Below are 25,405 nucleotides of genomic sequence, written 5' to 3'. Positions count from 1 at the left end.
TCCGAACTAATTTTGTATTGACTCTGTTCATTTTATGATGTAGTGTGCACAGCTCCTATGCAGGACTGCGTGTCTCTATGGTAACAGACTACAAACAAACCCTGTGTGGTCTGATCCTTCAGACCTACGTGCCCATCAGTCACCCGCATTTTACTACTGCTCATTCCAAAGAAAGAACAAGGGGACAGGTGAAAGGGAGTATCACTGCCGGTTCAGACTACAAAGGGTATTTTTATCAGTGTAGTCACTTAACATTGGCAGCCATGCACACCGATTAACCCTTTATTCAACTAATGTATACTGAGCCCTGCATGTTTCGCCACAACCCCTCTGGGGTTCCATTATAAAGCCCTGGCCAGTTTGATTTGCCTCGCCACGTAATTTTCCTTCCCCATGATCGTGTCTGCAGTTCAGATGGTAAGTAAAGGTTCTTTGCATGCAGCATGATACATCACAGTCATAGCTAGTAGGGCATCATCAACTTACCTGGTGGAATTAAAAATAAATAAATAAAAAAAATAAAGTGGAAGAGTCACGTTATTACATGCCACGTTAGACGCAAACATGATTTGTGCCCGTCGCAGCTTGTCCACACCTCTTTAGACCGTCTACGAGAAATGCATCTCAGTGAGAGATTTGTTGGTACCTGTTAAAATACATTATTTTTTTTTTTTAATCTTAACTCTGGAAAATAACTATCTACAGTATACCTATGTACAAAGAAAGAAAATGCTTCTAACATTAAGGCTTCTAAAATACAAACAATCTACATACACGTGAGCAGGTCTGAGGGATCTAAGTAACCTTATGACACAGAGATGAAGGAATCTTCTCTCCACCCTGAATTATTTTCCGTGGTTCTGTTAATATGAAAATTTTAAGGCATTTGATCTTGGCCTAGTGAAATATCCTGTATTACGAAAAATGGCAATGACTTACGAGGTTTTTTTTTTTACCTCAAGAATGTCCAATATTTTCTAAAACTAAAATAAAAAAAAAATCACATACAAAGCTCAGCTTTGCAAAAAAGCAGGGTTCTCCCGATCGCTAGTTCACACAAACAATCTATCACCTTCTTCAGCCTGTGCCGAGGCAGGTTTGTCAATGAAAGGGGCAGAGGCTTCACCTGTGGAAATAATTTAAAGAAAAATAAATATTTTAGTGCCAAGTCCAGGGCGTCGTTCTTCCCTTCCAGAAGTCTGATTAGTCAATTCTGTTTCCACAGATGGTGAAGCGGTCGATGTCCAGCAGGTCCTTGTTAGCCGATCCGTGTTTGAGATCGGGGTTGTCCTGTGTGATGTCCTTCTCCTCGCCGTCTGGGGTGGTCAGAAACTGGTCGGAGCTGCTCTGAACGAGGAGCGGAGCGGTGGAGTTCTGGCGGACAGGCTGGCTGGTGACCGAAGCGCTGAAAGAATCATCTGGAGGCGTTCCTGGCACGGCATACAAGACAGCACTGTTAGCATTTCATATGTTTTCAGATCTGACCATGTTTTTTTTTTTTTTTTGTGTGTGTACAGTGTAAGGTCTTGTTCACTCGTAGCATTTTTTTCACGCGGAAAAATGTAGTAATTTACAGTAAAAGCTTAAGAGGAACCGGTCGTCGCACTGTAGTGGGGCGAGGCAGGTGCTCACCTTGGTTTGATTTCGTTGGGGTTCTCTTGGGCGTTTTCCCCGGCGTGGATGTGGATGGCGACTGAAACAACTTCTCCTCCATTTTGGCATCTTTGACATACTGACAAGACTTCCCCAGCAGAATGATGCTGTTAAGTACTTTCAGTGTTATCAGCCTGGAAACAGAAGGACAAAAAACGCATAAATAGAAAATGCTCTAGAACTAATGAACCGTCATCAATTTTACTCTACGAAATAGAGAATTCCCCATTTGCCTCCTTTTCACGTGCACTGGTGGTACCATAGACCCGAGGGCACAGACCGCCATAATCCGCAGCAGCCTGACTTCTGGCCAAAGTATGAGGCACACATATGAAACCGTGCAGGACAGTACGAGCGACGATATGTCTGCACTGAACACATGAAATACAAGCTGCATTACTGCCATATACACTATACTTCTATAGCTGACTAATTTGTGTGTGCCCACCAACCACAACATGGAGACCTTTGTCTAGAAAGAGCCTAACCATTTCTAGCAGACATGTCTCTCCTGGGCCAAAAACCTACAAATTTAACTAAAGAGCCTGAGGCTATGTGCACAGTGTGTCTTTTTCAGGTTTAGAAAAAACAAACAAAAAAAAAAACATTGCATGAAATTAACAATGCACAGCAATTTAAGGACCACACTCCTGTGCACATCTTCAGTCTTTTGTTAATTAATGCACAGTGACAGTTCGCTCCCTCATCTGTTCTAATGAGAAGCGATGAGTTGGAAAGAAAGTGCTCTGCCAGTACACATTGTAAGGAGAGAGCGCAGGGACCAGAGACCAGCTACGCCCCCATAAGTGAGTTCACTTGCAAGAAGACGACTGCTCTCTGGGTTTTCTCCTTACAATGCGCACTGACAGTGCGCTCTCTTTCCAACTCATCACTTCTCACCAGAGTCGGTGAGGGAGCGCATGGTAAATGTGAATTAAAATGATACTGCAGAGAGCAGATTTTACAAAGCATACATCAGAACGGACAACAGACGCTTGCACTGTAGAGCAGGGACTAGCCCAGGCCCTGATGACGCTTCATTTCAGGGAAGGGTAGAGGCAGTGACCGCAGCCTCCGCCCCCCGATGACTTCTCGTTTGAGTATCCCAGCATGCACTGGGGGTTCTCAAAGGGAGAGTCAAGTATAGTGGGGGAAAGACAGGAACTTATTAAAGTACATCAGAAAAGATTACTGTAAATTATAAAATTAGACAATTAGGATTAAAATAAATGTTAGTTTCGGACCACCCCTTTACGATCCATTTTATTTAGTGCTAATTTTTATGGTCTTTATTAAGAAGGTGCAGGGCACAGGATCCTCAGGGGTGTGTCTTCAGGCTGCTCTGCATGATTACCCTGTGAGCCACGCCCTCTTCATAAAGACCATCAAAATAAGCACTTAAAAATGCCAACATCTCTAGAACCGTATGGTGGAGTTGAAAACTGTAAAAATTGGATCACTCAGTGGTGCAGACGGAACAAAACAAGAGCAAAAACAGTCGACTTTTGACCTAGTGATTGGTCCGACATCTTTAAAGGGAGCCTGTCGGCACACACACCAAGTACAGGCGCGCACCCTTGGACAACATTGGAGTGCACCCTCAGACTATTTTTTCATCCATATCCGCGCCCTTCTCTGTTACTATAAAGCCAGAGCTGTCAAAGAAGAGGGGGAGTGAAGAAGGAGGAAAAACGAGCAGGAGAGAAGGTGCAATTAATGTCTGGCCACATTACGGGTGCAGTGAGCGCCTCTGCTTGGTTTGAACAGTCATTCTGTGCTGACAGGTTCCCTGTAATCTATATTCCCTTCCATCACTTTGCAATCCTAGCCTTTATATATCCTGGTGATGATTTCCAGGACACGTCGTCCGGCTGTGTGCAGCATTTTCTTGTGTTATACAGTATGTGGCTCGGAGGAGCAATGGAAGAGCTGGAACTATTTGCTTGTCTAATTTTATATGTACAGGAAAACGTATCGCTACGGGACAGCCCTGCTGTGCTAAGCCGCCATCACAGCTACTGCAATTTAGTGTGCGGAGAGCAGAGCGGAGATATTAAGCACATTACCGAAATCTCTGCCATAAAGGACGATTTAATACGGTGACAGCCGGAGGGCTGGGTGAGGAAGAGCACAGATCTGCCGGAGGACGTGAGCACTAGATCAAACAGACTTATAAGAGCACTCGGCAGTGATGGCAGGATTGCAATCTCTCCCTCATCATGGTTGTAAAATAATAATAAATAATAATCTTTATTTATATAGCGCCAACATACTCCGCAGCGCTTTACAGTTTATCAGTTTCAAACACAACAGTCATAAGTAACAACGTTAGCAATACAATAATTAAAGCACAATAAGACGCCCCTGCTCGTGAGAGCTTACAATCTACAATGAGGTGGGGGAGATACAAAGCACAGGTGTGTATTTACAATGATGTATTTACAATGATGGTCCAGCCATCTTCAGGGGGTGGGGGGATAGATGGAGATAGTGAATGGGCTGCACACACACATAAAGTGACTGATTAGGGAACGTGATGGGCCGCTCTGAACAAATGTGTTTTGATGGAGCACCTAAAACTATGCAAGTTGTGGATGGTCCTAATATCTTGGGGTAGAGCATTCCAGAGGATTGGCGCAGCACGGGAGAAATCTTGGGAGTCGGGAGTGGGAGGTAAAGATTAGTGCAGAGGTTAGTCGAACGTCGTTTGCAGAGGTCGGTTAGACCGATAAGACAGAAATGAGGGAGGAGACGTAAGGGGGTGCCGCACTGTGGAGAGCTTTGTGGGTGAGAACAGTACTTTGAATTGGATTCTATAATGAATGGGCAGCCAGTGTAACGACTAGTCAGATGGACGACCCTGGCTGCTGCATTAAATTATACCGCAGGGAGTGTGATCATAATCCCAGGCCAAAAAGAAATTATTATTGTAGGGGGGTATGTTACATTTGTGGAGTTTGATTAATTATTATGCAACAGGGAGTGTGATTATAATACGAGGATGTGGGGTTGGTGATTATTGCAGGGTGGGAAGGATTACTTATTACTATGGGTGATGACTGCAAGGGGGTATGAAATTATAATCGGACGGGTGTGGAGGGGGAATTTACCGTAAGGTGCTATATGATTATAGGGGGGAGGGGGCTTAAATTTGCAGTCTTTGCACTGTAAAATTAGGGCAAATTGCTTATTATTAAGGGATAAACAATTTCATCTAAATTATGCAGCCACTAATAAGTAAACCATTCGTCATTAAAGGGGTTGTCCGGTCTCAAGAAACAGGTCTGCAGTCTCTGACGGCAGACTTGTTAATCCTGGCATGGTGTGCACCTCACACCGTGAGGATTCTCGTCTGCAGGGAGCGAGTGGGCACATTCCGACTAGACGTGTCCAGTGTTCCTCAATATGCTTGCATCCAACGAGGCCACGCACGTCTAGTTGGCCCGTGACTGCATATATTCAAATTACATACTTACGGTCACGAGCCCACTGCTCCTGGCACCAGTACTAGAGATTCCTCACAGTGCACGATATGAGGATTTATAAGTCTGCAGTCACAGAGTGACTGCAGACTTGTACCCTGAGGTCAGACAACCTCTTTAATTTTTAAATTACAAGTAAGGCCTAAAGGTGGGCCATGCCAGTCAAGGGCCAGTGCTTTGGGTTTGCCCTAAAGGCAATAAATAACCAGTCACTGCGTATACTAAATGTAAGTAGTATTGTGATCATTAAAGTAGACCCTGGAAAATATATAGCATCATCAGCTTCTTACCTACTACCTTAAATTTCTTTGACTGTACAAATAAACTGAAAATTTAGAAGAAATCTCCTGTGTGTGTCTCAGGAGCTCAGCCATGTGCTCCTCACTGTCCTGTGTGTCTCAGGAGCTCAGCCATGTGCTCCTCACTGTTCTGTATGTGTCTCAGGAGCTCAGCCATGTGCCCCTCAATGTTCTGTGTGCTCCTCAGGAGCTCAGCCACGTGCACCTCACTGTCCTGTGTGTCTCAGGAGCTCAGCCACGTGCTCCTCACTGTCCTGTGTGTCTCAGGAGCTCAGCCACGTGCTCCTCACTGTCATGTGTGCATCTCAGGAGCTCAGCCACGTGCTCCTCACTGTCCTGTGTGTCTCAGGAGCTCAGCCATGTGCTCCTCACTGTCCTGTGTGTCTCAAGAGCTCAGCCATGTGCTCCTCACTGTCCTGTGTGTGTCTCAGGAGCTGAGCCACGTGCTCCTCACTGTCCTGTGTGCTTCTCAGGAGCTGAGCCACGTGCTCCTCACTGTCCTGTGTGCTTCTCAGGAGCTGAGCCACGTGCTCCTCACTGTCCTGTGTGCTTCTCAGGAGCTGAGCCACGTGCTCCTCACTGTCCTGTGTGCTTCTCAGGAGCTGAGCCACGTGCTCCTCACTGTCCTGTGTGCTTCTCAGGAGCTCAGCCACGTGCTCCTCACTGTCCTGTGTGCTTCTCAGGAGCTCAGCCACGTGCTCACTGTCCTGTGTGCAGCTCAGGAGCTCAGCCACGTGCTCACTGTCCTGTGTGCAGCTCAGGAGCTCAGCCACGTGCTCCTCACTGTCCTGTGTGTCTCAGGAGCTCAGCCACGTGCTCCTCACTGTCCTGTGTGCAGCTCAGGAGCTCAGCCACGTGCTCCTCACTGTCCTGTGTGCTTCTCAGGAGCTCAGCCACGTGCTCCTCACTGTCCTGTGTGCTTCTCAGGAGCTCAGCCACGTGCTCACTGTCCTGTGTGCAGCTCAGGAGCTCAGCCACGTGCTCACTGTCCTGTGTGCAGCTCAGGAGCTCAGCCACGTGCTCACTGTCCTGTGTGCAGCTCAGGAGCTCAGCCACGTGCTGCTCACTGTCCTGTGTGTCTCAGGAGCTCAGCCACGTGCTCCTCACTGTCCTGTGTGCAGCTCAGGAGCTCAGCCACGTGCTCCTCACTGTCCTGGGTCTCAGGAGCTCAACCACATGCTCCTCACCGTCCGGTGTGTAGCTGTGAGATAACTGGCTGCAGCAGACCTCCCCTGTGCACTGGATCACTGTGCTCTGGCTCCTGGGGAAGGTGGAGAAGCCTCAGCACCACCATCTGCAGACGAACCTGACCAGTAGAATATTAACCCCGATGTTTCCAGGAGGATTTCTACAGTACTGAGTGTTACAGTATCATACATGCTAACAAGCAGTGCGGGGAACTATATTCCTTCTTTCATTTATACATTCCTTCCTAGGTTGAGTCTTCCTTTAAGCCCTAGTTAATGTGATGAATTTTGCTCCCTGTGCGCCACTTGTATCTGTATTACTGAGATAAAGGCGCGATATATCTTCACTCGGGAGTATTAAACTAGACGTATGGCGGCTAATCTGTCCTAAGTCTAGGTACAGACGTAATGTGGAAATCTGAGCAGTACTGATGTGTTTATAATAAATGGAGCAGAGCGCTAGACCGCTCCGCATACGCGGCACAGGCACCGCTGTTAAAATGGTAATTCTGCCAGAGGAACGACAAATATGAAAACTTGGGTTGTCATTATGATGTAAAGAGAAAATACAGTAGTTTGACAATAAATGGCTTCACCCAACCACTAACCATGAGTGGAGAAAAAGTTTTGGTGCCAAGAAAGCAAAAATTCTGCCGGGTACGAAAACTTGAGCACAACTGTATTTAACAGCATCAGAGCCAAGTATGTCATTTTGGGTGCAAAAATCCAAGGTATGAAAACAATCAAAAACTCAGATCGGACTGATCAAACCATAGGGAAAAAAAACTCACCCAAAGTAGAAGAGCACAACGCAGGCGTAGGCCAGGACTCCCTGCACCTTGACCGAACTGGTGACCACTCGGATCAGCTGGAAGGAGAACACACGGGGTTACAAGTTTTGCCAAAACAATTGGTATTTGCCCTGAATAACACTTCTGGCAGAGAGACTAAACTCTGGACCTGGGAAGGGTGAGCAAAGCAAAGTTTTTTTTTATGCCTTCAGAAATGGATTTTCTTAAAGCACGAAATCCCTTTGATATTTACATATCTCCATTATTTCATCAACTCAATTTCCAGCCACCCCATTACTAAGCGGAGGTCTCCCTGAGCAGTGACACGAGGGCCAGTATCACCCAGCAGGGTCCGTCATTAGTATGGCAGTGTCCCAACCATTATAGTGATCTCCTTCTTGCTTTTTTGGCCATTGCTGCCAACGACGGAGCTGCCCAGATAATACACCAGTGTCACCCATAAACTTACAAGCACGGCAAGCGGGAGAGGAATAAATCCCATCCTCCGGGAGACGGAGTCGCTGTAGTCCGTGTAAGCCTGAAACAAAATAAAGACCATGAGACACAGGTGGGTACACATAGCTGATTTTGTTAATTTTACAGAGCTCAAGTCTGTGCTCTAAAAAAAACAAAACCTTAATTCTGTGATAAGTTTTTTTTTTTTTTTTTTAAAGGTACGTACATTTTTTTGACGGCTGCTCACGAGTTCAAAGGCAAGACTGGCTCTGTATTCACTGTATACCTGCCGGAGAAATAACGAGACACATCAGACACGACTTACAAGGATTTAATGCGATAGTGTGCGTACAGGGTTGTTTTTTGGTTTTTTTTTGATACAGGTGCTTCTCACAAAATTAAAATATCAAAAAATGTATTTCAGTTCTTCCATACAAAAAAGTGACACTCTTATTATGTAGAGTCATTACAAACAGTGATCTATTTCACGTGTTTATTTCTGTTTATGTTGATGATTATGGCTTACAGCCAATGAAAAAGTGAAAAGTCATTATCTCAGTAAATTAGAATACTTTATAACACCAGCTTAAAAAATTATTTTAAAATCCAAAATGTTGGCCTACTGAAATGTATGTTCAGTAAATGCACTCAGTCGGGGCTCCTTTTGCATCAATTACTGCATCAATGCGGCGTGGCGTGGAGGTGATCAGCCTGTGGCGCTGCTGAGGTGTTATGGAAGCCCAGGTTGCTTTGATATCAGCCTTCAGCTCGTCTGCATTGTTGGGCCTGGTGTCTCATCTTCCTCTTGACAATACCCCATAGATTCTCTATGGGGTTAAGGTCAGGCGAGTTTGCTGCCCATCAAGCACAGTGATACTGTTGTTTGTACACCAGGTATTGGTACTTTTGGCAGTGTGGACAGGTGCCAAGTCCTGCTGGAGAATGAAATTTCCATCTCCAAATAAGCTTGTCGACCGAGGAAAGCATGAAGTGCTCTAAAATTTCCTGTTAGACGGCTGCACTGAGTTTGGTCTTGATAAAACACAGTGGACCTACACCAGCAGATGACATGGCTCCCCAAACCATCACTGATTGTGGAGACTTCACACTAGACCTCTACCAGCTTGGATTGTGGCCTCTCCACTCTTCCTCCAGACTCTGGGACCTTGATTTCCAAATGAAATGCAAAATTTACTTTCATCTGAAAACAACACCTTGGACCACTGAGCAACAATCCAGTTCTTCTTCTCCTTGGCCCAGGTAAGACGCTTCTGGCGTTGTCTATTGGTCATGAGTGGCTGACACAAGGAATGCGACACTTGTAGCCCATGTCCTGGATACGTCTGTGTGTGGTGGCTCTTGAAGCAATGACTCCAGCAGCAGTCCACTCCTTGTGAATCTCCCACAAATTTTTGAATGGCCTTTTCTTAACAATCCTTTCAAGGCTGCAGTTATCCCGGTTGCTTGTGCACCTTTTTCTACCACCCTTTTTCCGTCCACTCAGCTTTCCATTAATATACTTTGTTACAGCACTCTGAACAGCCAGCTTCTTTATCAATGACCTTTTGTGGCTTCCCCTCCTTGTGGAGTGTGTCAGTGACTGCCTTTTGGACATATGTTAAGTCAGCAGTCTTCCCCATGATTGTGGAGCCTACTGAAACAGACTAAGGGACCTTTTTAAACCCTTAGGAAGCCTTTGCAGGTGTTTTTGTTAATTATTCTAATTTACTGAGATAATGACTTTTGGGTTTCATTGGCTGTACACCATAATCTTCAACATTAACAGAAATAAAGACTTGAAATAGATCACTGTGTGTAATGACTATATAATATATGAGCTTCACGTTTTGTAGTGAAGAACTGAAATAAATTAACTTTTTGATGATATTCTAATTGTGTGAGAAGCACCTGTACAGTCATGATAGAAAGTGTGGGCACTTTTGAAATTGTTCCAGAAAATTGAAGTTTCTCACAGAAAATTATTGCCATTACACGTTTTGTTATACACTTTTTTTTTTGTGTACTGGAACAACACACACAAAAAAAAAAAAAAAAAAAAGAAAAAAGATGGCAAATTGGACATTTTTTCCTACATGCAATCTAAAAAGCCGTGCGCATAGAGATACATGGGGCTTCATTTTTAGATCACTGTCGTAATGTACATTCAGTAACAATTATTTCTATATATTTTTTTTTGCATTAGGGGTGTGGCTAGAAGCAGTGATTTGAATTGACAATAAAATTTAATTTATTAAATTCAATTTTTTTATTTAAATTTATTTAATAATTTTATTTTATTTATTTATTTTACACACTGTGCACCCCCATAAGGTCATAAAAGACTTTTTGAGGCATTTCAATATTGAAATTTTCATCTTATTTCCCTTGTAACTGGGGATGGTATATTGGCCCCAGTTACAGGGGACATAGAGCCTGCTGGTGGCATAGCAGAGCTGACAAAGTCTCCTATGACCCAGCAGCTCCTGCTCCCTCTCTCTACACACAGCGATTATTCCATGACGGCTGGATGTTTTGGAGGAAGCACTGTCGGGGGTCCTTCACGGCATACAGACCACTTGTTTAGTGCTGTGTATATAGCGACAGAGGAAATGCAGATGGCAATAAACTGAGAGCCAGACCTCCGCTCCTGCAGCGACAAACTGCTACTATGCAGTAGGAGCCCGACCATTTAGGCTGTGTGCACACGTTGCATCCTATCATTTAGAATGCATTCCGCAATTTTTGTGCATATGTTGCGTTTTTTTCCGAGAAAAAAAACGCATCATGTTCATTAATTTTGCGGATTTTTTTGCGGATTTCCCACTATATTATTGCATTGGGAACCTCGGGAAAAATCCGCAAAAAAAAAAAAAAAAAAACGCGCAAAAAAAACGCATGCGGATTTCTTGCAGAAAATGTCCGGTTTTGTTCAGGAAATTTCTGCAAGAAATCCTGATGTGTGCACATAGTCTTAAAGTCTATGAAGTCTTTTTTTTTTTTTTAAGCCTCAGATTCTGTCCTACCAGGAAGAGTTTTCAGCAGCCTCCTTTATCATCAGAGGCAGGATTACACTGACACAAATACAAAAGACCGGGTCGGGGGTCTTACCATTGTGGTAAGGAAAGCTGCACTGTGATTGGTTACTAGACAGTTTTTCCTAAAAGTTTTTTTTTTGCCCCTAGGAACAATGCTTTTTTTTCCCCTCTATCTAAATGCATGTATTTGAGGCTAAAAATAAATTTTTGCACATTTCTTGCACTGTTTGGCTTTTTGTTTCCCTGCACATTCAGCTAGGAGATGGTGTGTGGTCACAACTCAGCAGAAGGAGAAATAAAGGCATTGAACCATCTGAACGAGATCATTTACAGATTCTCAGTTACCTCATTCTACGGCCTTCTATAAAAAGTGCAACACAAACTATAAAAGGCAAACGGTGCAAAATGGTTAATGAAATCCCACTGCAAAAATAAATTTTTAGCCAAAAACAAATGCATTTAATAATAATAAAAAAAAAAAATAAAAAAAAAAATAAAAAGTCTTCAAAAGTGGTCAACCCTTTTAAGGTTGTTTCTCATACATCTGCCTTAAAGTTTATTAGAAATATGTATGTTCCTTTATTATTTTTTTTATTAACAATGTAAAAAAAAAAAAGCAAAAACACTTTAGAAATTGAACACAGCAAAACACCATCTTAAAATACTATTACCAGAGCTGCCCACCTTCGTGAGAGTCGTCTGATGGGCCGCCAACGACGGGAGCCACACAGGCCACCAACGACGGGAGCCACACAGGACCGCCAAAGACGGGAGCCACACAGGACCGCCAACGACGGGAGCCACACAGGACCGCCAACGACGGGAGCCACACAGGACCGCCAACGACGGGAGCCACACAGGACCGCCAACGACCGGAGCCACACAGGCCCGCCAACGACCGGAGCCACACAGGCCCGCCAACGACCGGAGCCACACAGGCCGCCAACGACCGGAGCCACACAGGCCGCCAACGACGGGAGCCACACAGGCCGCCAATGATGGAGCCACACAGGCCGCCAACGACGGAGCCACACAGGCCGCATGGACAGGCAGTGGTTGGTTTGTGCAGTAGCCCTCTGTATAGGCGAGAGCAGTCTGCTGCACTTTTCTACATGGTGAAATGAACGCTATAGGGGTGCGCCCCATTGCCAGACAGAGGCCAGCAAGGAATGGCGGCAATGAGACGAATTGGCAGAATACTTACATCTGCAGTGATGTCGTTGAATTTGGTTATAAAGGCGTGCTTCACCACGTCCACCGCAATCTCAGAGGCAATGACCATGCACACGTCCGGGAACAGCACCCACAGGTGATCTGAAGAGCAGGAAAATAAGAAATGATAATACTGCTCTAATGTATATCTGCATTAGATACTACAAAGGTTATAAAATAAACAGCACTCTACAAAAGTTTTAGGCAGATGTGGAAAATGCTGCAAAGTAAGAATACTTAAAAATAAACTACTGACATCTATTTTTTTAATCAATTAAAATGCAAAAAGGAATGAACAAAAGAGAAATCCAAGTCAAATAAATAGAGCAGCACAATAATGAGTGTCTGCAGGCAGCAGTGAAGCATGGTGGAGGCCACTTGCAAATCTGAGGCTGCATTTCAGCAAATAAAGTTAGTGTTTTTTTCAGGATTAATGGTTCCCTCTATGCTTCTATACACAGGCAGATACTTATCCATCATGTAATACTATCAGGAAGGAATCTGACTGGCTCTAAATTTGTTCTGCAGCAGGATAACAACCCCAAACTTACAACCAATGCCATTAATAACTAGTGTGAAGGGACAAATTAAGAAAGATTCTCCATTTTGTGCTTTTCGACTCCATTTTGCTGTTTTAAGATAAATTTTGTTAGTAGGCTAAAGTTTACAGCTGTTATGAGACCTTGATTGTTGCAATCTAAACAGAACATGAGACTGAGAATGTATTGTTCTACGAGACTTTGATGCACAGACTGTTCCTGCATTTTTATAGGTTAAGAACTGTGAGCGTGTTCTTATGCTGATTGGTTGAAGTATAATTTCTAGGACTATGAAAAGTCATACACAATAAACGGGGGCCAGAGAGATCTGCTTGATCCCCCCCAAACAGAGACACACGTCTCCGTCTGGTCATTTTCAGTTGCCGGCAACGCCCTGTAGATTAATTTGGAAATCACTGAGCTAACCGTGAAGGATCACTTTAGATCCTCCCTCAACACTAGAAGAACAAGAAGTCTTGGAAGTGATGATCCGGCCCTGCCGGAGCCCTGATCTCATTATCATCCAGCCGGTCTGTGATTACATGAAAAGACAGAAGGATTTGCACAAGCCTCATACACAGATCTGTGGTTGGTTCTCCAAGATGTTTGTAACAAACTCCCTGCTGAGTTCTACCGAAAACTTAGTGCAAGTACCGTGAAGAATCAATGCTTCGATGCAGTTTTGAAAGCAAAGTACTGTGACACCAAATATTGATGTCATTTAGATTTATTCATTCACTTTGTATTTCAATTAACAACAATTAGAAAGCATTCTTACTTTGCAGCATTTCTTCCAAACCTGCCTAAAACTATAGCCCTATAGTGCAAGTGATAGTGAAGATCGCCATTACATGTCACCCCACCACCTTGGACCAGCAATGACGTTGCAACCACAATATGCTCCACCATTGGACTTACTGTAAAGCGGTCATCTAATGGGAAGGACAACGTAAAATGGTAGTCCAAACTCTGTAACCCCCGTCATTATCCGGTATATATATATATATATATATATATATATATATATATACAGGACATACATTGTAGATAAAGAACTATGAAGTAAAGACCTGGATTCCAGGAGAACTGCTCCATGTTCCTCAAGCATACGATCAGTAGTAGCACATAATTTGTGAATCTCTCTTTGATATCTGCAATGAACAAAGAAGGGTTAAAAAGGAAATCATATGACCAGGCAGTCTCCATATATCGACAGTAGGCTGGGTCATGGGGCACTACCATAACATGGCGCAATTCTTCACAACTGTAAGACTCCTGCACCGCTACGGTTGCCCAGACTGGTTTGTACATGGCACCCGCCATCAGCACCGCTCCATTCAGTGCACAGAGCACCCACTACGTCCCCGTCAGGAACCACTAACGAATGGCTGGCCACGTAATACATGGATGGACTGAGAAGGTCAGAGCAAGCTTCTCTCTGGTCCCGACTCTTTCCGGAGCTGTGGACCGCACTATGATGTCCTACTGCCCAGGTCATCCCTTATAAAACAGACACTTAGCCACCACAGGAGAAAACACAACGTTCAGTCACTGGGTTCACCTCCCGATGGAACGACAGGACTAATGTGAATTTAGGGACACTGCCAAGGAAGGAAGAAAAATCCAACGTCCTTCCAAAAATCAGAGCATCCAATGAAACCAATGCCAATACTGAAGACGTACCGCTGTTGGACATCTGGAACAGATTGTTCTTCTCGAACTTCTTGAACACGCTGCCTTTTATTTCCACAAACTGGGAAGGAAATAATACAAATTTAGGGCAGACGTAATGCCACAACCCTCAGCTACCACCAACCATCTCCAGAGAGCTCCATGTGATCTGCAATAAAAGGATTTCCTGGTGAAAAGTCATCACAGGGTCCGACCACTGGGACCAACACAGATTGGCGGAATGGAGAACTTTCATCCCTGTAGTATGGCAGCGTGCATGGTAGACCGCTGCGTCATTCACCCTATAGATCTGTTCAGTGCTCAGAAGTTTCCAAAACTCCCACAGAGAATGAATGGAGCAGCAGTCGGGCGTCCAACCTGCCGCGCCATACTGTATCGATGGATAAAAGCTCCCATTCTGCTGATTGGTGCTGGGCCCAGCAGACGGACCCCCACCATCGTTATGGCATATCCTGTGGGAATGCCGTACAGGACTAACATGGCACTAATTATTTAGGACATCTGCAACATAAGCTAAATGGACCAGTAAACTGCGGCCTCTAATAAGGTGGGTGCTGAGATTTAGGGGTCTTCATCTCAGACATTTAGGATGTATTCACAGGATACAGCATTAATGTCCGCTCTTCCCCAGCCGCCCGCAGCAGAGTGGTGGTTGTGAGTGTCCAACTCTCTCCACTAAAGAATGTGAACCCATGGTGTTGGGACTCATTTATGTCCGAGATGATAAGACCCCTTTAAATCTGAGTATGCTGACCTGACAACTTACAGAAGGCTGTAATACGCGAGAAAAAAACTTTATAGGATGAAAAACTTCATAAACATGTAGCAAAATAATGCAGTTTACTGATCACAATACCTGATCCTAAAAATACAGAATAAAAAGTTGGGACTGCAGTGTATTCAGTGCAAAGCTTACCGCCATACAGTGCACAGTACATCTTCTATACACCTGATCACATGCATATAATAATGGGTACAACTGAGTAATATATATTATATATATATATATATAGCTATATCTGTACCTCAATGATCCATACGTATCTCCTCTATACAGCACTTACATTATTAGACATCATGATGGTGAGAAGAGACTTATTGTGGGAATTGAAGGCGACATTCAGGGTGGTGGCTTGCACTAATATGAGGATGGCATGTAAGACTGCGGGCAGACGCCATAAGGAAAATAACCACCACAGCATTGTGCACACAGACCCCAACATCCTGGAAAATGATGATTAGTGTATTACGTCTCTGTTACAGAGACGAGTTTTTATCATTTCTGGCAGAGGATATGCGCAATGAGCGATCGTTCTGCAATAAGGTGTTATCTGAGCATGCTCTGGGGCTAACAGAGTGTCTTCGGCGTGCTGGAATAATATAGTCCAGTCATCGCGGCTGCAGGTCTCATGGCTGTTAGACAATCCCTGCATGGGTTGTGACTATTTAACAGCCACGAGACATGCAGCCAAGCACACAAGCATGCTTGGATAACACCTTATCCGAACACGCTCGCTTATCACTAATGTTCTCCTTCAGGTTTTTTTTTTTACCTAAACGCATGTATTTTGAGCTTAAAAAAAACCCACTTTTTTTTTTTAATGGAGTTTCATTAAATAATTTGCACCATTTGGCTTTTACAGGCCGTTTTTCTGTCCTGCACATTGCAGAAATATAGAGATAAGAGATTTTAAACCCCAGGACGATCATTCCGCACCGCAGCTTAACGAATCCCAATACTGAGCAACATACACACTGTTAGGATTCCGCTCCATTTGCCATTTTGAACAGTTATCACACAACTACAATTACGGTATGTGCTCTGTCACAGCATGTGCTTACTGAAAATTTGTCCTGGGGTGGAAAACCCCTTTAATAGTGTGAACTACCTTGTAAAAATCTCTGCCCTCCCCCGATTCTGCTGCTCTTTTCAGTTTTGTGCTGCGTCGCTCCATTGCAGAGATATTCACATTACTTTCTTCTGGAGCGCAGTATATGAAATCTCTGCTTGTAGTACAACTAGTGGGTGTTTATTCAGAGTCTTCTCTGTGGGCGTGCGCCATCACCCCTGCCCTCCCAGACATTATCAATCACAGTTCGGCAGTGTCGTAAACTGCTATATCAGTTGCCTAGCCCTGATTGGCAGCGTCTGGGTGCAAGTGACTCCCAAAGATTGTGAAGAAATGCCCAGTTGCACTACAAGCAGAGATTTCATATACTGCGCTCCAGAAGAAAAATGTGAATATCTCAGAAATGGCGCAACGTAGCACAAAATGGAAAAAAAGTGTCAGGATAACAGGCGCTCAGGGATTTTCAAAAAGTACTTAATGCCATTTTTTTTTAATGAAGTGTCAGAACTGCTAACTATAAATCCATCACTGAGCTTGTTCTTAGGGTCTGTGTATGCAAAGTATTTATAGACTACGACATAACCGCATAGTATTTCAAGTGGAAGATGCTTTAAGAAAACGCCATCTTTCTCATCTGTTTTGCGAAAGCTTTGCAGCCGGCATCTTTTTTAATCTTATATACAAAAACACCCCATGAGAATGACGAGCTCACTGATGAATTCTCAGTTAACTCATTCTGCAATCTGCTATCTGCAAGTATAAAAAACAACGTGGGATTGTTGGAAACTAATAGTAAGGCAAAGCCATGACGTGAACTGGGCCTTAGAGACCTAATTCTGCCACTTACGGGGCAGCCGTGGCCGTATACGTGGGTACCGGACAGCACAGAGGGGATATATGCAAAGGATACAGACATACAAGACGGCCATGAAGAAGTGAGGGATGACGCCCAGGTGGGCTCGTTTTCGTTCCTTGTGTTCTGTAGCCGTCCAGTACAAAGCATCCAAAATGTCTTGTCCAAAGGAAGAAAACAGGCGATCAGCAACCTGGAAGGAGAGGCAAGATGGTTATAGCAGTCGGTGAGGATCAAACCGTGCGTGGCACAAACCGAGCATGGCACAAACCGAGCGTGGCACAAACCGAGCGTGGCACAAACCGAGCGTGGCATAGCACTGGTTATAGGCAAGTTACCCACACACAGCCAGGTGGTGGACATCTACAGAAGCACACGAGACCCACCCAGATCTTACGTGGTCAATGTAAAGCTGCCAGAGATCGTGAGCAGGAAAATGACGGGCAGGAGCCAGCGAGAGTCCGATCAGGCGGGCCGGGCCCAGCGCCTCCTAACGCCTTACCTCCAGCATGTTGTAGATGATGTACAGCTTGATGACGGACTGGCCTCGGATCAGGTGGTACATCATGGAGTAGTCCACGTAGTGCATCATAAAGTAGCATATCACTAGTATCACCCCCTTCAGGATGTCACACACTTGTGCAGGCTGGAGGACACGACCGCCGCTGAGAAGGTGAAAAAACACGACATTACCGGTCACAAGAGAAAACAGCGCCTTCTAAAGTCACACCGCAGTGTTACACATGAAATAAAACATTCTGCGGGGTTTTCTATTAAAGGGGTTGTCGGGCTGAGATTGATGAGCTGCCTTTGGAGCAGTCAGTCCTGGAGGGCCTCTAAGATAAGACATCAATGTGCAACCAGTGATTAAAGGGAATCTGTCACCCCATTTTTCGACAATAAGCTGCAGCCTCTGGCATCAGGGGCTTATCTACAGCATTCTGTAATGCACTCTGTAATGCTGTAGATAAGCCCCCGATGTAACCTGAAAGATAAGAAAAATGAGTTAGATTATAGTCACCCAGGAGCGGTCTCGATGTGGTCCGGGTCCGATGGGTGTCGCGGTCCCAGTCCTCCCATCTTCATAGGATGACGTCCTCTTCTTTGCTTCCTGTCGCGGCTCCTGCGCAGGCGTACTTTGTCTGCCCCGTTGAGGGCAAATTACTGTAGTGCAGGCGCCGGGAAAGGTCAGAGAGGCCCGGCACCTGCGCACTGCAGTACTTTGCTCTGCCCTCAACAGAGCACATAAAGTACCCCTGCGCGGGAGCCGCAGCGTGAAGACCAGAAGAGGACGTCATCCTATGAAGATGGGAGGCCCCGGACTGGACCACGACGTCCATCGGATCGGACCGCCCGCGTGAGTATAATCTAACCTCTTTTTCTCATCTTTCAGGATACATCGGGGGCTTATCTACAGCATTACAGAATGCTGTAGATAAGCCCCTGATGCTGGTGGGCTTAGCTCACCATCCATTTTGGGGGTGACAGATTCCCTTTAAAATGTGGTTTGTTTTAACTTCCGTTGAACGAAAATTCTGAATTGTAATGTGCAGCAAAAACTACAGGTATCACTTATAACCCACAATGTTATGTGCACTCAGGAAATCATCCAGCCCCTTGTTACAGTGTCGGCCATTACTACCTCTCGTCATTGCCGGAATCGCCTTTCTTCCCCCTGGTCCTTAGTATGGTCATTGGAAGGAATAAGACATGAACCAGTCCTCTGTACTGACCACACATATATTTGTACATATAAATGAGGGTCTTTTTTTTTTTTAAGCAAAACATTCCAACTAGGGTTGAGCGAAACGGGTCGTTCATTTTCAAAAGTCGCCGACTTTTGGCTAAGTCGGCGTCTCATGAAACCCGATCCGACCCCTGTGCTTGTCGGCCATGCGGTACGCGACTTTCGCGCCAAAGTCGCGTTTCAATGATGCGAAAAGCGCCATTTCTCAGCCAATGAAGGTGAACGCAGAGTGTGGGCAGCGTGATGACATAGATCCTGGTCCCCACCATCTTAGAGAAGGGCATTGCAGTGATTGGCTTGCTGTCTGCGGCGTCACAGGGGCTATAAAGGGGCGTTCCCGCCGACCGCCATCTTACTGCTGCTGATCTGAGCTTAGGGAGAGGTTGCTGTCGCTTCGTCAGAAGCAGGGATAGCGTTAGGCAGGGTCCACTAACCACCAAACCGCTTGTGCTGTAGCGATTTCCACTGTCCAACACCACCTTCGGTGTGCAGGGACAGTGGAAGCTACATTTTTTTTTTTTTCTCTCAGCGCTGTAGCTCATTGGGCTGCCCTAGAAGGCTCCGTGATAGCTGTATTGCTGTGTGTACGCCACTGTGGAAACCAACTGCTTTTTTCAAAGCACATATCCTCTTGTTCCTTTCTGCACAGCTATCTTTTTTGTTTGTCCACACTTTTTATTTAATTTGTGCATCAGTCCACTCCTATTGCTGCCTGCCATACCTGGCTGAGATTACTGCAGGGAGATAGTAATTGTAGGACAGTCCCTGTTTTTTTTTTTTTTTTTGTGGGAGATTAAGATTTGCATTTCTGCTACAGTGCCATCCGTGTGTGTGCCATCCCTGTGTGCGCCATCTCTCACTCAGTGGGCCATAGAAAGCCTATTTATTTTTTTGCTTGATTTGGGTTCTAAAATCTACCTGAAAAAAAAAACCACTACATCAATCAGTGGGAGATTAATATTGTCCTCAGGGCTTGTGTGCCACTCCTGATCCTGACTCCTGTGCGCGCCATCTCTCACTCAGTGGGCCATAGAAAGCCTATTTATTTTTTTGCTTGATTTGGGTTCTAAAATCTGCCTGAAAAAAAAACACTACATCAATCAGTGGGAGATTAATACTGTCCTCAGGGCTTGTGTGCCACTCCTGACTCCTGTGTGTGCCATCTCTCACTCAGTGGGCCATAGAAAGCCTATTTATTTTTTTGCTTGATTTGGGTTCTAAAATCTACCTGAAAAAAAAAAACACTACATCCATCAGTGGGAGATTAATACTGTCCTCAGGGCTTGTGTGCCACTCCTGATCCTGACTCCTGTGCGCGCCATCCCTCACTCAGTGGGCCATAGAAAGCCTATTTATTTTTTTGCTTGATTTGGGTTCTAAAATCTACCTGAAAAAAAAAACACTACATCAATCAGTGGGAGATTAATATTGTCCTCAGGGCTTGTGTGCCACTCCTGATCCTGACTCCTGTGCGCGCCATCTCTCACTCAGTGGGCCATAGAAAGCCTATTTATTTTTTTGCTTGATTTGGGTTCTAAAATCTACCTGAAAAAAAAAAACACTACATCAATCAGTGGGAGATTAATACTGTCCTCAGGGCTTGTGTGCCACTCCTGACTCCTGTGCGCGCCATCTCTCACTCAGTGGGCCATAGAAAGCCTATTTATTTTTTTGCTTGATTTGGGTTCTAAAATCTACCTGAAAAAAAAAACACTACATCCATCAGTGGGAGATTAATACTGTCCTCAGGGCTTGTGTGCCACTCCTGATCCTGACTCCTGTGTGTGCCATCTCTCACTCAGTGGGCACTGGGCCATAGAAAGTTTTTTTCTTTTTATTATTATTATTTGGTTTCTAAATTGTCCCTGAAAAAAACAATTTATCTTATTTGGTTTCTAAAGTCTCCCTGAGGAAAAAAAAAAAAAAAAAAAATAGGTGGGAGATTAATATTGACATTTGTGCTTGAGTGACAGTCCTGCGTGTGTGGCATCTCTGTGATTTTGTGCCACAGAAAACAGAGTGTGTAACATTGTGCCTGATTTTCCTTGTGGTCTCACCAACCTGTTAAGGGATATTGAAATCATACTGAAGTTATAGCTTACCGTGTAAGTTGTTTGACAGCAACAAATAAAGTTACTTTGGTTAAGTTTTTAAAACAATGAGGAAGTCTGGTGCAAGAGGTCGTGGCCGTGGGCGTTCATTGTCAGCTGGTAATGATGGTAGTGGTAGTGGAGCATCAGGTGGTCGTGGGGATAAAAATATTCCACGTAAGTCTGGAGCTGTGGAGCCAGTTTCGTTGTCTGGCTACACAAGGCCTCGAACGCTCTCTTTTCTGGGAGTAGGAAAACCGCTTTTAAAGGCGGAGCAGCAACAGCAAGTTTTGGCTTACATTGCAGACTCAGCCTCTAGCTCTTTTGCCTCCTCTTCTGAAACTGGTAAATGTAAAAGCAGCGCGTCGCTTGTGGATGTCCACGGTCAGGGACAAGTCGCTTCCTTGTCCTCTTCAGCAAAAACTACAACAAGAGAGAAGGATGCAGCAGGCGACACAACGGGTTACTCCATGGAGCTCTTTACACATACCGTCCCTGGCTTACAAAGTGAAACACTTAACAGGCCATGCCCATTACAAGTTGATTCTGACATGGAGTGCACTGATGCACAGCCACAGCCAGAGTACTATGCTGCTCCTTTGACTCAGACCACCACATTGCCCTCTCAGGGTACTGATCCACAATCAGACCCTGATGAGACTATGTTGCCCCGCCACGAACGCTATACCACCGACCGACACAGTGACACAGACGAAGTTGCACACGAGCTCGAAGAGGAGTTAATAGATGACCCAGTTATTGACCCCGATTGGCAGCCATTGGGGGAACAGGGTGCAGGCGGCAGTAGTTCAGAAGCGGAGGTGGAGGAGGGGCCGCAGCAGGCATCAACATCGCAACAGGTTCCATCTGCCGGGCCCGTATCTGGCCCAAAACGCGTGTCAAAGCCAAAACCTGTTGGAGGACAGCGTGGCCATCCGGTTAAAGCTCAGTCTGCAATCCCTGAAAAGGGATCCGATGCTAGGAAGAGTGCAGTCTGGCATTTTTTTAAACAACATCCAATTAATCAGCGCAAAGTCATCTGTCAAAAATGTTCAACTAGCTTAAGCAGAGGTCAGAATCTGAAATGTCTCAATACTAGTTGCATGCATAGACACTTAACCACCATGCATTTTCAAGCCTGGACTAACTACCAAACGTCCCTTAAGGTTGTAGCACCCTCGGCCAATGAAGCTAGTCAGCAACGCAACATCCCTTCCGTCACTGTAAGGCCACCATTTCCCGCACCACCGGCAGTATCTGTGCAGGTTTCTTTGCCAGCCAAAAGCACTCAGGGTCAGGGAATCACCAGTTTTGTAGAAGGAAATATTGCATCTAGGTCACCGGCGGAAACAATACCATCTCCAACCGTCTCGCAGTCTGCCATGTCCACCGGCACACCCGCAAGTTCCACGATCTCCATCTCTCCAGTTCAGCTCACACTACATGAGACTCTGGTTAGAAAAAGGAAGTACTTATCCTCGCATCCGCGTACACAGGGTTTTAACGCCCACATAGCTAGACTAATATCGTTAGAGATGATGCCCTACCGGTTAGTTGAAAGCGAAGCTTTCAAAGCCCTGATGGAGTACGCTGAACCACGATACGAGCTACCCAGTCAACACTTTTTTTCCAGAAAAGCCATCCCGGCCCTGCACCAGCATGTTAAACAGCGCATCGTCCATGCACTCAGGCAATCTGTGAGTACAAAGGTGCACCTGACTACAGATGCATGGACCAGTAGGCATGGCCAGGGACGTTATGTGTCCATCACGGCACACTGGGTGAATGTGGTGGATGCAGGGTCCTCAGGGGACATCAATTTCGGGACAGTTGTGCCTAGCCCACGGTCTAGGAAACAGTTGGCTGTAGGCGTTCGCACCACCTCCTCCTCCTCGTCCTCCTGCAGAAGCTACAGCTCTTCCACAGACCACAGTCGGCCAACCACTCCATCGGCAGATGACACTGTTGCACACCAGTTGTCCCATTATGGGCCAGCTACTGCCAAGCGTCAGCAGGCTGTATTGGCTATAAAGTGTTTGGGCGACAACAGACACACCGCGGAAGTTCTGTCCGAGTTCTTGCAACAAGAAACGCAGTCGTGGGTGGGCACAGTAGATCTTGAGGCAGGCAAGGTAGTGAGTGATAACGGAAGGAATTTCATGGCTGCCATCTCCCTTTCCCAACTGAAACACATTCCTTGCCTGGCTCACACCTTAAACCTGGTGGTGCAGTGCTTATTGAAAACTTATCCTGGGTTCTCCGACCTGCTCCTCAAAGTGCGTGGACTTTGCTCACATATCCGACGTTCGCCTGTACACTCCAGCCGTATGCAGACCTATCAGCGGTCTTTGAACCTTCCCCAGCATCGCCTAATCATAGATGTTGCAACAAGGTGGAACTCAACACTGCACATGCTTCAGAGACTGTGCCAACAGAGGCGGGCTGTTATTTTTTTGTGGGAGGATACACATACACGGGAAGGCAGTAGGATGGCAGACATGGAGTTGTCTGGTGTGCAGTGGTCCAAGATACAAGACATGTGTCAAGTCCTTCAGTGTTTTGAGGAATGCACACGGCTGGTTAGTGCAGACAACGCCGTAATAAGCATGAGCATCCCCCTAATGCGTCTGCTGATGCAAAGTTTGACGCACATAAAGGAGCAGGCGTCTGCACCAGAGGAAGAGGAAAGCCTTGATGACAGTCAGCCATTGTCTGGTCAGGGCAGTGTACAGGACGAGGTAGCGGGCGAAGAGGAGGTGGAGGACGAGGAGGATGATGGGGATGAGTATATTTTTAATGCGGAAGCTTTCCCGGGGGCACTGGAAATTGGTTGCGTGGCAAGGCCGGGTTCTGGTTTTTTGAGGGACACAAGTGACGTAGATTTGCCTGAAACTGCCCCTCAACCAATCACAACCGGAGATTTGACAACTGGAACTTTGGCCCACATGGCGGATTATGCCTTACGTATCCTAAAAAGGGACACACGCATAACGAAAATGATGAACGATGACGATTACTGGTTGGCCTGCCTCCTTGATCCACGCTATAAAGGCAAATTGCAAAATATTATGCCACATGAGAAATTGGAACTAATATTAGCAACCAAACAATCAACTCTTGTTGACCGTTTGCTTCAGGCATTCCCAGCACACAGCGCACGTGATCGTTCTCACACGAGCTCCAGGGGGCAGCAGACTAGGAGTGTTAGGGGTGCACACATCAGAAGTGGCGTTGGACAGAGGGGTTTTCTGACCAGGTTGTGGAGTGATTTTGCTATGACCGCAGACAGGACAGGTACTGCTGCATCAATTGAAAGTGACAGGAGACAACATTTGTCCAGTATGGTTACTAACTATTTTTCATCCCTTATCGATGTTCTCCCTCAACCGTCATTCCCATTTGATTACTGGGCCTCCAAATTAGACACCTGGCCAGAATTGGCAGAATATGCATTGCAGGAGCTTGCTTGCCCGGCAGCAAGTGTCCTATCAGAAAGAGTATTCAGTGCTGCAGGTTCAATATTAACCGAAAAAAGGACTCGTCTGGCTACCCAAAATGTTGACGATCTAACATTCATTAAAATGAACCACAACTGGATTTCAAAATCCTTTGCCCCACCTTGCCCGGTCGACACCTAGCTTTCCTATGAAAAGCTCTTGCCTGTGGACTACTGTGAATTACTTTTCTAATGTCTAATTTTCTGCAGCTGATTGTCCGGCATATGACATGTTTACACCTCCCTAAATGGCCAAACTCCCCACACGGGGCCGTGGTATCGCGACTTGGCGCAAGCACCCGTGAGACAGCTGTTTGCCTGAAGAGGTGGGTGTGCTCGCTTTTGGTCGACGGCATTGGTACTGGGTCCCTCATAGTACAATAAAGTGTCTCTGGCGGTGGTGGTGCGCACCCAACGTCAGACACACTGTTGTAACATGAGGGGCCCTGGGCCTGTACCGCCGGCCACAAGAGAGTTCACCCACCCCCAGGTCAAACATTGCTCTACCACTTCCACAGTTATCTCTCACACTTCCACCAATGTTTAGTCTATGCGCTGACATCCTTCCATACCTGCCACTGACAATACCATTGTGTTGACATGTATGATGGTACATAACATAGTCAGGGGCAGTGTCCTCTATTTACCACAGTAAATACTTTGCGCTAAATTAGTAGGTCTGAAACAACGCAGAGGATCCCACCCCTGAACCTAATGATTGCAACCTTTAGTGTCTTTGTTTTAATGCGAGACATTCACATTTATTTGTTGTTTTTTGACTACTAACTGGCAGACACTCATTACAATCGGCCTCCGTTGACCAGACCACTGCTGCCCGTGTACCCCTGGAACCTATTTTACAGTGCCTACAGCCAGCCCATTTTATTATGTTAGGCCTTCGAAGCCTGTCTGCGGTCCTTCCTTCCACTAGGCCTCCACTGGCCAGACCACTGCTGCCCGTGTACCCCTGGAACCAATTATAAAGTGCCTACAGCCAGCCCATTTTATCATGTTAGGCCTTCA

At 45.6% G+C, this 25,405-nt stretch overlaps 1 protein-coding gene across 1 annotated transcript in view; it reads right to left on the bottom strand.

The window, feature by feature from the left end:
- Positions 1 to 302: 302 nt before the first annotated feature.
- TAPT1 (transmembrane anterior posterior transformation 1) overlaps positions 303 to 25,405 on the bottom strand; it is a 62,465-nt gene continuing 37,362 nt past the window's right edge. Inside the window, exons 4-14 of the mRNA XM_077280014.1 lie at positions 17,552 to 17,714; positions 17,107 to 17,242; positions 15,411 to 15,508; positions 14,338 to 14,407; positions 13,725 to 13,805; positions 12,108 to 12,217; positions 8,095 to 8,154; positions 7,882 to 7,950; positions 7,413 to 7,489; positions 1,633 to 1,787; positions 303 to 1,430 (exon numbers count right to left, since the gene is read on the bottom strand). Of these exons, the coding sequence (XP_077136129.1) occupies positions 1,204 to 1,430; positions 1,633 to 1,787; positions 7,413 to 7,489; positions 7,882 to 7,950; positions 8,095 to 8,154; positions 12,108 to 12,217; positions 13,725 to 13,805; positions 14,338 to 14,407; positions 15,411 to 15,508; positions 17,107 to 17,242; positions 17,552 to 17,714 (1,246 nt within the window). The 3' untranslated portion in view covers positions 303 to 1,203. The remainder of the gene's footprint in view (positions 1,431 to 1,632; positions 1,788 to 7,412; positions 7,490 to 7,881; positions 7,951 to 8,094; positions 8,155 to 12,107; positions 12,218 to 13,724; positions 13,806 to 14,337; positions 14,408 to 15,410; positions 15,509 to 17,106; positions 17,243 to 17,551; positions 17,715 to 25,405) is intronic.

This window comes from Ranitomeya variabilis, chromosome 1, assembly GCF_051348905.1.
Source record: "Ranitomeya variabilis isolate aRanVar5 chromosome 1, aRanVar5.hap1, whole genome shotgun sequence".
Taxonomy (NCBI): Eukaryota; Metazoa; Chordata; class Amphibia; order Anura; family Dendrobatidae; genus Ranitomeya; species Ranitomeya variabilis.
Note: the sequence above shows the minus strand (reverse complement) of the source record. Positions and strands in the feature narration are given on the sequence as shown.